Source organism: Sceloporus occidentalis, unplaced genomic scaffold (assembly GCF_023333645.1).
Source record: "Sceloporus occidentalis isolate IW3139 unplaced genomic scaffold, rSceOcc1.0.p SCAF_4, whole genome shotgun sequence".
In the NCBI taxonomy this organism is placed as follows: domain Eukaryota; kingdom Metazoa; phylum Chordata; class Lepidosauria; order Squamata; family Phrynosomatidae; genus Sceloporus; species Sceloporus occidentalis.
The window spans coordinates 200883546-200895809 of NW_028316984.1; the positions used below are offsets into that span (position 1 = coordinate 200883546).

The 12264-nt window shown below is 42.5% G+C and overlaps 1 protein-coding gene across 6 annotated transcripts in view; it reads left to right on the forward strand.

Annotated features, from left to right (window-relative positions):
- NIN (ninein) overlaps positions 1–12264 on the forward strand; it is a 159136-nt gene that overhangs the window by 83920 nt on the left and 62952 nt on the right. For all 6 annotated transcript variants that reach the window (XM_089522912.1, XM_089522913.1, XM_089522914.1 and 3 more), the window contains exons 6-7: positions 10348–10387; positions 11110–11297. In XM_089522912.1, coding sequence (XP_089379038.1) covers positions 10348–10387; positions 11110–11297 — 228 coding nt within the window. The remainder of the gene's footprint in view (positions 1–10347; positions 10388–11109; positions 11298–12264) is intronic.

Below are 12264 nucleotides of genomic sequence, written 5' to 3' on the forward strand. Positions count from 1 at the left end.
TTTGTTGACTTTGTGGAAGCACAACAGTTAAACTACAGAGAAATTGGTGTGTAAAAGTGACTTACGGAATCAGTAAGATTCTTGCCTCCTTAAGGTACAATATAGAAGAGATACCTGATATATCTGAAAACTCATTCACATGATATTAGTGTACCCAAGCCTTCAAGATACCAATAAACAGAATCCATGACAGTTGACAACTGAGAAGCAGTTATTAACAAGCTTATGTTCTGCTGAAATACCAAATGAAAGTATTGGATTTCACTTAACTTAGTCATATATTTCTCTGTAATAGAAATTAATATATTGTCCAGATTCATAAGTTGCAAGATGCACATCTTTCTGTGTTTATGAACGTCCCACACCACAATATATGGGATTTTTTTTATTATTGGGGGGGGGGGGCATCTTGTTCTGTCTATATAAAAAGAAAAGCTTTCTAATGTTCAGATATGGAACATTGATTATAACAAGAGACACCTGCCAGACCTAAAAGGGACAAGCTTTCTAGTCCTCAAAGAAGAGACATCCCTTACAATAAAGGATACGTGGTGACATTACAAGAGATACCCATTCACAGTCTGCAGATATGAGGAGAGCCAGCATGGTGTAGTGGTTTGAGCATTGGATTAGGACTCTGAAGACCAGGATTTGAATCCTGGCTCAGACATGTAAACCCACTGGGTGACATTGGGCGATTCACACTCTCTCAGCCTCATGAGAAGACAGTGGCAAACTCCCTCTGAAAGAACTTGCCAGGAAAACCCCATGATAGGTTCACCATAGGGTCTCCATAACTCAGATATGATAGTCATCTTCAGAGATCTAAAAAGCTATCCATATAGAATATGGTGCAAGCTTGTTTTCTGCTTTTTCAGAGATTAGGACCTGAAGTGATTGATTTAATTGACAAGGAAGGAGATTCCAACTATACTTTGGGAAGGGTTTCCTGATGGTAAGAGTTGTGTAACATTGAAGTGATAGGTAATGTTTTCTCTCTTGCTAGATGTTGAATGCCCACCTCTCAGGGATGCTTTTAGCTACTGGTTTCTGCACTGGCATTGGGGCTGGACTACATGACTCTTGGGATCCCTTCCATCTCTGTGATTCTCCTTGAGTCTCATTTTGTGAGAAAGATGGGATATAAATAGAGGGGTGGATGGATGGATGATTCTAAGTTTATCATAGGCCTCATGTATCACTAAATCCGAAACATTAAGGGTGCATGTGCATATCACAAAACAAAGCCAGCAAGTTGTGTGCCTCTGATAATTTTAATTAACAATATATCCTGGGAGAGAATAAAGATCTGGCTTAATGGTAGCAGATGGCCGGGTGGTAGAAATTGCTAAGTTAGGAGGAAATGGCATGCGGGCGAGAATCTCGATCGCAGATGCTTGCACGGGTTTTGAGTTTGGTCATTGTGCAACTTCTAGCCATCTGTTCTTCAGGCCAGCAAAGACTGCGTGTCTATTAAAAAGCATATAATGTATTCCTGGAATCCAGGAAGAGTGAGGAAACTCCCCCAGCCCAGCCCAGCCCAGCCCCCAGGATAATGTGTGTGACCCCCCCCCCCCCATCCAGCTGCCAAACAATGGCTCTTCTGTCTACGAATACCTGGCATGACCAGGAGGGCAGTGGGGAGACGTTTATGGTTCACATAACTCATGGAGTTCCCTCTATTGTCTTGGCAATCTTCTAGCTTGCCTTCTGGGGCAACCATTTCAGGTTGGCTTGACCTCTAACCTCATTTGCCTTCTCTGTATAATGAGACTCTTGTTGAGCATCGGGAATGGTAATGAGGAATTGTGTGCATGTGTGTGTGTTTGTGGGTGTGTATGTGGACTCAGAGGGGCTCAGCCAGCTGAGCCCAGTGAGGAAATGTCCAGAAACAATGCAGAGGGAGGAGATGGCAGGGAGGTCTTAATCCAAGAACGCCAAATGGAAATGCTTGCAAAGGAGCTGAATTTCCAGTCAACATCATCACAAGAGCTTTGCTGTCGGTTCTCTTTGTAACAGTGGCCTGTCAATGTGGGGTTGACAGCTGCTCAGAGCGCCCAGTGGTTGGGATTTGCAGGATACTTGTCCTACGTTTCTTTGAAATTTGCAGTACTGGTGTTTAACCACTGTGACATCAGGGCTCCCTTAGTATGTATGTAGTACATAGTAGCAGAGAACATCACAGACCTGGTCTGTGAATGTCAAAGAAGAAAGTGCAAAGGCAGGCCTAATGCTAAACTTAAAACAAAAATACAGTCGTCCCTCCTTCTCATGGACTTGAGATCCGTATACTTGCTTATACATGGGGGGCAGGCGATCTCTGTTAACCCCAATGAAGCACACCCCCACATGCTTAGGGGCATGCCCCATTCAAGCTTATGCGAGTCTCCGTTTTCAAGGGGGGGGGTCCAGGACGGATCCCCTGCAAAAACGGAGGGTTGACTATAATGACAACAGTGGATTGACAGAAATTCAACCTAGATACTGAGCAAAACAAAATAGTGAAAGATTTCCCATACCTTGGATCAAACATTGATCAAAATAGAGACTGCAGTTAAGAAATCAGAAGAAGATTAGGAATGGGAAGGGCAGCTATGAAAGAACTAGACAAAATCCTAAAGAGCAGAAATATCTAGCTGAACTCTAAAGCTAGAATCATTCAAGCCATTTATATTCCCTGTTACCATCTGAGAGCTGAACAGTGAAGAAAGCAGATAGGAAGAAAACTAATTCAATTGAGAAGTGGTGCTGGAGAAGAGTGCCAAGGGGTACCATGGGCATCCAAGAAATCAAGCAAATGGGTCCCAGAGCAAATCAAACCAGAACTCTCCCTGGAAGCCAAGATGGCTAAATTAAGGCTGTTTGGCCACATCATGAGGAGGTGCAAGTAGCAAAGACAATGATGCTAAGGAAGGTAGAGGGCAGTAGGAAGAGAGGAAGACTGCATGTCAGATGGATGGATTCAGTCAGGGAGACCATGGGCCTGAGCCTGCTGGACCGGAGCAGAGAGGTAGAGGACATGGAGGCTTGGAGACGTCTCATTTACAGGGTCACCCAAAGGCAGCTAACAACAACAAACAACAAGTAGATGTTGAACAGCTCTTACAGTAAAGATGTTCTTCCTCTTTTTCTTGTAATTTTAATATTATCCTTCTTGTATCATAATTAGAAAAACATTTAAGGACACACAAATCTAACTGAGCTAAAGGGAACACATAGCATATATAATCTGCTACATTCTCTTCTTCTGCATCTCAGGCTTTTTTTTTCCCCCTCCTTCACTGAAGGTCATCTAAGGAAAAACAGAAAACCAATTCTCCCTAATTCTTTAATACCTTTTACTAAAGTAGAACAGACTGAATGACATCGTGTTTTAATTCTTCTGCAAACACAAGTCAATCAAAACAGGACCCAGTTTGTCTGCTCAGAGCTCTGATTTCAGAAGCTGTGGGTTTTAGGGAGACTTCTCTGTTGTTCTGGATATGGCAGGTCTAGTTTCCACAACTTGTTCCAAAGAGAGAAATTGGGAGTCCACAGCAAGCTCATGGCAGTGCCCTTCTTAGTGATCAATGTAGAGTTTTGTTCTGTGCCAAGACCCAAGAGGAGTACAGTGGTGTCTGGGTTCAACCCAGGATGTGGCAAGCCAGGTATTAGCCCTAGCAAAATTGATATCTCAGGCCAGGCCAAAAGGTTCTACAATCATTGCAGGAGTCAACCTATTTATCCACATACAATCTGACATTTCATAGCTGAAAACAGGGACACAGTGCCTAAACAATGTCAGAGTGCATTCAGGTAACCAGAAGGCAAAATCTATTCATCAGGAAAAACACACAAAAAATCCACTGTTTTAAGCAGCAATTTGCTTTTGCCAGAGCTTACTAAGGCAAGGTTATTTCGCCTCCTCTCTTCTCCCTTCTGCTATGTTAATAAAGTCCTGTACACACTAATTTGCATTTATAGGTTTGCAGAATCCTAGAGTCGGAAGAAACCCGCAAGGGCCATCCAGTCCAACCCCATTCATCCATGCAGGAACTTACAATCAAAGCACCCCCCGACTGATGGCCATCCAGCCTCTGTTTGAAAATTTCCAAAGAAGGAGACTCCATCACTCCTTGAGGCAGTGTCTTCCACTGCCAAGCAGATCTGGAAGTTCTTCCTAAGGTTTAGGTGGAATCTCTTTTCCTATAGCTTGAATCCACTGCTCTGTGTCCTAGTCTCTGGAGAAGCAGAAAACAAGCTTGCTCCAGCCTCAATATGACATCCCTTCAAATATGATGTTAAATTTAGAACTTGATGTGCAGTAGCTGAACTAAGCTGAGGATGAAGGGGAGAAATGGGACATTTTAAAAGTATATAGAAAGGTGGGACAGCAAAGGAATAACTACATCCATTCCTATTAAACTAGATCAGCTAAAAGATATGCTTCCGTATCCCTTTCACAGTGTTCATTGATAGCGTTATGTTACCCTTTTAACTGACATGGCTTCATCCCCTGGAATTTTGGGATTTGTAGTTTTGTGAGGTATTTAAGATTCTGTTCCAGTGCTTAACCAAACCATGAATCCCAGCATTCCATGGCCCTGGCAATCAAAGTGGGTTAAAAGTGTAACAGTTGTGTACTGTCTAAGAGAATTCATAGGATCATAGAATAATAGAGTTGGAAGAGACCGCAAGGGCCATCTAGTCCAACCCCCTGCCATGCAGGAAATTGAGAGATCATGTTCGGCCTGATACACTTGTCTTTCTTTTCCACCTTTGTTTTGGCTAGAGGCAGATGAATGAGCAAGGGAAGGGGCTGCATTTTATTTTACAATGGGATGTCCAGTTTATTGAGCTGCTATCTGTTAAAAAGTGAGCTGAGGAGTTATCCTTCAGTGTTCGCAGTTCTTTAAAATTTTTAATAAGAATCCTTGGCTCAACAATTTTACTGAAATGCACATAGGTTGAGTCTCCTTTATCCGTATTTCTAGAATCAGAATATTCCACAAACCAAAACTTTTTTCATGGGTGGCTGAGATAGTGACACCTTTGCTTTCTGATGGTTCAGTGTACAAAAACTTTTGTTTCATGCACAAAATTAGTAAAAATATCATGTATAAAATTACCTCCAGGCTGTGTGCATAAGGTGTGAAACATAAATGAATTTCATGTTTAGATTTGGGTCCCATCTCCAAGTTTTCTGAATGTGTATGTATATGGAAATACAGGCCCTCTGAACTCCCCCCCCCCAAAAAAAAAATCTGAAATCCCAAACGCTTCTGATCTCAAATATTTGGGATAAGGGCGATTCAGCATGTATAGAAAGACATTTTGGAACAGGAGTGGGAAACTGTTGACGGTTAGAGGAGATCTTGGAAAGTGAGACCCCCCCCAGCTGTACCCCTCCCGAAAAAATCAAAAATGCTTTATACCCCAAAGTACCACCAAACATCTTCTAGTATGGTATGGGTGCATTTTCACCACATATTATGACCATTTTAACCCTAGGAGGGGCCTTTTCTATCACGGGAAGCAAGTTAGAAGTCACCTCTGCTTCACTTTCTGTTTGTTTGTTTTAATGCCTCCTTGGGCCTAAAATGACCCACTTGGGACAAAAAGGGCAAGCAAAAAAGTTTTAAACCCCAAGGGTCTCTGAGAATCTCGAAATGGCCCTTGGGGACACATGAGGGCCACGGGTCATTCTTTGGCTATCCCTGCTTTAGAGGAATACAAATCTGCATGCTTTTATGTTGAATTACATAGAGAAAAATGCATATTTTGGGGAAAGACCACATTTAAAAGGAAATATGAATTATTGTGCATTCTTTTTGAAAGAAAAGACACTCACTGATGGATATGGAAACAGGATTGAACAGACCTTTGCATGAACATGTGTGGAACTGGCTTGGACAAAAATAGACCTAAACCTTGCATCTCTACTTTCGGACAGTCTGTGCTTATCTTTTCCCTTTGAGAAGCCATCTATCGGGTCTGCTTCATGCCACTGGCTTTTTCTCATCTGTCACAAAGCTTCTGCCAAGGGCAGGTGTGCCCTTTGGTGAGATGGGGGGTCCCAGTGTGATGCTACTATCCTTCTTCTTCTCCCTGATAGTGAAACAGAAGCCTGAAGGCAGTGGATTTTGAAGGAAAGATTACGTAGTCCTGTTCCCATGGCTACCCTGGTAGATTAATGGTGTTTTAGCTGTAATCTGAATGAGAGGCATTAAAACTTCTCTGTTATGACGTTGATGCCTTTCTTGGGCGTTCAGCAATTCTGCCTTCAAACCCACCCACCGCATGAATGCAACCATTTCTTTATAGTGCCTGCTTTAAATTACAGAAGGTTAAAATGCCCCATTTTTGTCCCTTTAGTGGAAAGACAGGAGCTTATTTTTGTTTTGAGGCAGCTGTGTGTATGTGTGTATAAAAGAGGAATGGATTCTTGCATAGACTGCTGAAGGAGGAGGACCCTCAAAGGGATGGCAGTGTTGTCTCATTTCAGTAATGTGCAAGAACTGCTTTCATGCTATTTTAAAAATAAACCAACCATTCAAAGGCTGATTGGAAGGTGGAGGCAAGAGCTGAGCTCCTGCTCCTCCCTTGATCTTACAGAATTGCAAGTTCCACCACAGATGTTTAGCCAAAGGAGCCGAGCCAGCTGTTGTGTCCTTGGACTGTCATCTGTTCTCATTTGCAAGTCATTGCTCAGCATGCCCTTGTCTTGCTGTTGCATTTTCTCTCCTCTTGCTTGCTTCTGTCATGAACTTATAGAGTTGGAAGGGGCATCTGGGGTCATTTAGTCCAATCCTTTGCCATACAGGATTCCACAGCTAAAGCACCCTTCAGAGGTGGCCATCCAACTTCTGTTTAAAGCTCTCCGGTGAAGGAGAGCCCACCACCTTTGGGGGGGGCAGCTTTTCCGATGCTGAACAGCTATTTTCTCTCAGGATGTTCTTTCCAATGTTGAGTCTGATTCTTCTTTCTTTTCATTTGGATCCAGTGATTCAGGGCTGAAAATAAGCTCATTCCATCTACATGACAACCCTTCAGGTATTTAAAGATGACTATCTGGTCAGTAAGCTGAGAGTCAGTGTGATGTAATGGTTTGAGTGTTGGACTCTGGAGACCAGGATTCAAAACCTCACTCAGTCATGATAACCCATTTTGAGCAAGTCACACTCTCTCAGCCTCACGGGAAGGCAATGTCAAACCCTCTCTGAACAAATATTTCCAAGAAAGCCCCATGGTAGGGTTGCCTTAAGATAACCATAAGTCGGAAACAACTTGATGGCACACAACAACAACAAGCTAGTCGGCTGAGAGTCAGCATTGTGGTCAGTGTGATCAGCATGGTTTGAGTGTTGGGTTAGCACTCTGGAGACTAGGATTCAAAACCCTGCTGAGCCATGGAAACCCATTAGGTGACCAAGTTACATTCTCTGAGCTGCAGAGGAAGGTAAAGGCACCCCCCCCCCCTTTGCAACAAATCTTGGCAAGAAAACCCAGCGATAGCCTTAAGTTTGCCATAAGTCAGTAATGACTTGAAGGCATACAATAGCATTATGTCAGTAAAGTGATGGAAATCAAAGAAGGAGCCAGGAGTCTCCATGGCCAGACACAGATTGATGACCTAATCTGCTGAGATCTGCCAGCAACCTCCAGATGTCTCATTCTGTAAACATTCTGCATCTGGTTACAAGGACATATCCAGGTACTTCTCCAATCTCTGCTCTCCTCAAGCCACTGAATGTCAGGAGGCAGGCTGCCACGGCTAAAAAGTGAATGGCCATTGCTAGTCATTGCACAGGTAGGAAGAGAATGCCAAATTCTGCAAGAATCATAAAAACACGTATTCAGGTGTGCCTTGGACTTATGCCTGCATACATCACTAACAATTAGGATTCTGGATCAAGATTGTCCCAGGCTCTGAGATTTCAGCGCCCAAACCTCAGACCTAGAAATGAGGAGCACGATGTCTCAGTGGGGTGGGCTGTAGTGACATTACAAATAATATTACATGGCAGTCCCTGTACGATGCCATGAATAGCATGTATTCAGCGTTACCCATAGGCGTACAATATATGCCATTGAAATAAAAAGACTTGGTCTACAAGAATGAGGAATGTATGAAAAATTTACATACTTTTCAAGGCAGTGCTCTTGCCCTGAAACTCCACTCCACCTCCTGAGAAGAGCTAGGCCCTAAGATCTGGCAGCCCTCCTAACAAAGTGTAGGTTGTATGTAAATCAGGAGTAGGCAACATCAAGTCACGATTGAGATGGAGCAAGACAGATTCCACCTAAATGTTTGGAAAAAACTTCTTGACTGTAAGATCTGTCAGACTGTGGAATAGACTGCCTTGGAAGAGTAGACACTCTTACTTTGGATGTCTTTAAATAGAAATTGTATGGGCATCTTTCAGAAATGCTTTACCTGTGTATCCCTGCATTACTGGGGGTTGAACTTGATGGCCCTTGCGGTTCCTTGCTACTCTGAGTCTGTTTCTCTGTACTTTCAAGTCTCTTGTCAACTTATTATGACCCTATGACTTTCACAGGGTTTTCTTAGGTAAGTAATATTCAGAGGTGGTTTTGCCCATTCCTTCATCTAAAATATGCTATCCGCAGAACTCTCCTCCAGTATGTGTGTGTTTATGACTTCAAGTCACCTGTTCCCATCTATTTTATAGCATTTTCTTAGGCAAGAAATACTCAGAGGTGGTTTTGTCAGTTCCTTCCTCTGAAATACAGTATCCACAGAACTCCAGTGTCCGTATGTTTGTGCCTTCGAGTCACCTGTCAACTTATAGTGACCTCATGAATTGCATAGGGTTTTCTTAGCCAAGAAAGACTCAGAGATGGTTTTGCAAGTTGTGCCTCTGAAATATAGCCTACAGCACCTGGTATTTGTTGTTGTTGTTGTTAGCTGCTTTTTAGTCAACCCCAACTCATGGCGACCCTGTGAATGAGATGTCTCCAAGTTCCCCTATCCTCCACTGCTCTGTTCAAGTCCTGTTGGCTCAGTTCCTTGGTCTCCATGATCAAGTCTATCCATCTGGCATGCAGCCTTCCTCTCTTTCTATTTCCCTCCACCTGCCCCAGCATCATGGTCTTTTCCAATGATTCATGCCTTCTCATGATGCAGCCAAAGTATGATAGCTTCAGTTTAGTCATCTTGGCTTCCAAAGAGATTTCAGACTTGATCTGTTCTAGGATCCATTTATTTGTCTTTTTGGCCGTCCATGTTATTCTCAGCACTCTACTCCAGCACCATATTTCAAATGAATTAATTTTCTTCCTATAGTGGTCTCTCATCCAAGTATTAGCCAGGACTGACCCTGCTAAGTTTCCAAGGTCAGATGGGATCTAACTGGCAGCCTTTCGTGTATTTAGACCATCTAAGGGTCTATGATTATTTGTTTGTGGTCCATAACATTGGTCCCAGAACCTGCTGCAGTTGCCCACCCGAACTCTAAATGCTGTTACAGAAGAATTGTGGTGATTTACCAACAAAAAAAGAAAGAAGACTGGGATTCCTGGAGATGTGACTTTTCACTGGTTGTCCCCACACACACACACCCCTCCACCTTATGTCTTACGCTGTGTTTGTGGCTGCCTCTTTCCCCACAAGGATCAAACCCGTTCCGTCTGCTTAAGCGGTAGGGTTTTCAGAACAAAACAAACCCATCTCCATCCACCCACCCCATCTGGCTCCCACGTCACATTAATTTTGTCCTCCTGGCCATCCATTTGTTGTTGTTTTTCCAAATTCCTCAGGGGCTCTTTGTATTCCAAGTGGATCTTTTGTCAGGGGGAGATCAGGAGCAGCAGGGGTGCATCTCTGTGTGTGAGAAGAAAGTTGTTTTATTTTATGAATGGGAGTCACAGATGTTGCTTTGAAAGTTGTCTTGAAACAGAAGTGTTTAAAGATGGTTGCAGTAGTCGGAATAGATTGGCTCAAATGATAATTTCCCCCCTTTTAGCCTCATGAGGACAGAAGAGATCAGAAGCTGGATGGTGTGTGAACATTTCCCAATTGTGGAATTGTTTTAAACACTTGAACAGTGATGACAACAGCAGAGGAATCTTGTAACATCTTAAAGCCTATTAGATTTTGGAGGCAGAAGTGTGTGTAATCCCTACATCTTTAAATTCATAAGAGTGATAATCTCCACATACAAACACACTGCCATTACCACACCCACCCCAAGTACAAAGGAGACAAAATATTATATTTTGCATTGACCATCACTTCTGCCACAATAAATCTGTTAGCCTTTAAGATGAGACTGGACTCTTGGTCAGTTCTACTCCACCTTATCCCAAAAAAGTCTGATCAGGTTCTTTTTCTGTTTTCTGTCTTAGCGCTGGAGATCTCAGGATAGCGAGGAATATGAAGCTGAAGGTAAGAGACATTCCTGCTCTCTGTTTGTTTATTTTATTTTATTAAAATATTTATGTTGTTGTTGTTCTTGTTGTGTGCCTTCAAGTCTTTTTCAATTTATGGTGATCCTAAGGTGAAGTTATCATGGGTTTTCTTGGCAAGATTTGTTCAGAGGAGGTTTGCCTTTGCCATCCCATGAGGTTGAGAGAGTGTTGTTAATCTGTAAAATCAGTTTGTAAATAGGTCTTGTAGCACCTTTGAGACTAACTGAAACAAAGAAGTTGGCATGAGCTTTCATAGGTTTATGTCTAAATGTATGTGAAGAAATAGACTTAATTCCACAAAAGCTCATGCCGTCAAGTTCTTTCTTTCAGTTAGTCTCAAAGGTGCTACAGTTGTCAATCTAGTCCTGACTCCTTGAAATAAATGTATGCCAGAGGACCTGAGTTCACAGGGCAGATTATATTGGAGAAGACAATCTTGTAGATAACTTGGACCCAAACCATATAGGGATTTCAAGGCAATAGCTAACACTTTGTACTTTGCCTGGAAACTAACTGGCAGCCAGTAGAGTGATTTTAATATTGATGCAGCTCACACTACAGTGGTAGGTATAGAATCAGTAGATGTTCTTGTTCTAGGAGGGAAGAACTGAATGTTTCTTTGGTGTTGGGGGTAGGAGCGCTGGTGAGCATTTGTTTTGTTCAATGAACAAAAGATTTGCTGCTTCCTTTTTTTTCTAGGCCAGTTGAGATTCTGGAATCCCGATGACTTGAATGCCTCGCCAAGCATTTCCCCCACTCAGGACTGGATCGAAGAAAAGCTTTGTGAGGTGTGCGCAAACCTTGGCATCTCCCGGGATGGCCACCTGAACCGGAAGAAGCTGGTCTCCATTTGCGAACAGTATGGCTTGCAGAATATTGACACACAGGTATCTGTCAAGGCATCCATCTACCTTCTCAGAGTATGACCTCTCCACAAAGAGCCAGTCTGGTCTCTATGACTAGCTATGACTACAAGAGACATGGTCCACCACCCGCATAGGAGCTGCCTTCTGAACAATCATATAATGTGGTCACACAAAAACAGGGCTTGCAGAGTTGCTTTCCTGGGTTGAGAGATTCTGGGAAACGTAATCTGGGGGGGGGGGGGGGGAATCAGTTTTGTACAAAAGGAACTGGTGAAGAAATAACGAGAGTCTATCTGGTTCTTTCTACAGTGATGTGAATATCTTTTATTTCCTGTTGGAGTTTTTTGTTACCATAGTTTTCTAACTTTGCAAAACATCAGCATGGGCATATTCCCATAGGCATTTGATTAGCCAGTGTAGCAGTGAGTCTCTCTAGGGGAATTTTAATTAACCGCTACAAGCAACACTTTTGGAATTGTTTCCCACTTGTATACTGAGATATAGGGCCAAGGATTATAGAGGCAAAATCATCTATATGAATTGTATTTTATTAAGGAAAACATACACCAGTGCACACACATACCCTCACACAGGAGCTAAGGAATATTGGGAAAGGCTTCACTGACTGAATGATTACAAAAGGTCAGTGGCATCACTAGGATGATGCAATGGGTGCACATCACACCAGGTGACACCTTAAGGGGAAGTGACACCACCGCTCCTCAAACACCTACTTTTTGGAAGAAATGGGTTGTGGCATTCATCTGCTTCCCTGTAAAATGCTATAAATGATTGTGAGAGTGGGGTGAAGTGCAGTGGGAAGAGAAAGGAGAGTCCACACAATTTCTTCAAATTTAATTTTTTAAAAATAAAAATAAAAATTTATTCTTTAAAAATTTTCTCTAAAAATATCACATTTTAACCAAATCTTCACTATGCATATGTAAATACATTTAGGTTGTGCATATGATATTGTAATTTGAAGGTA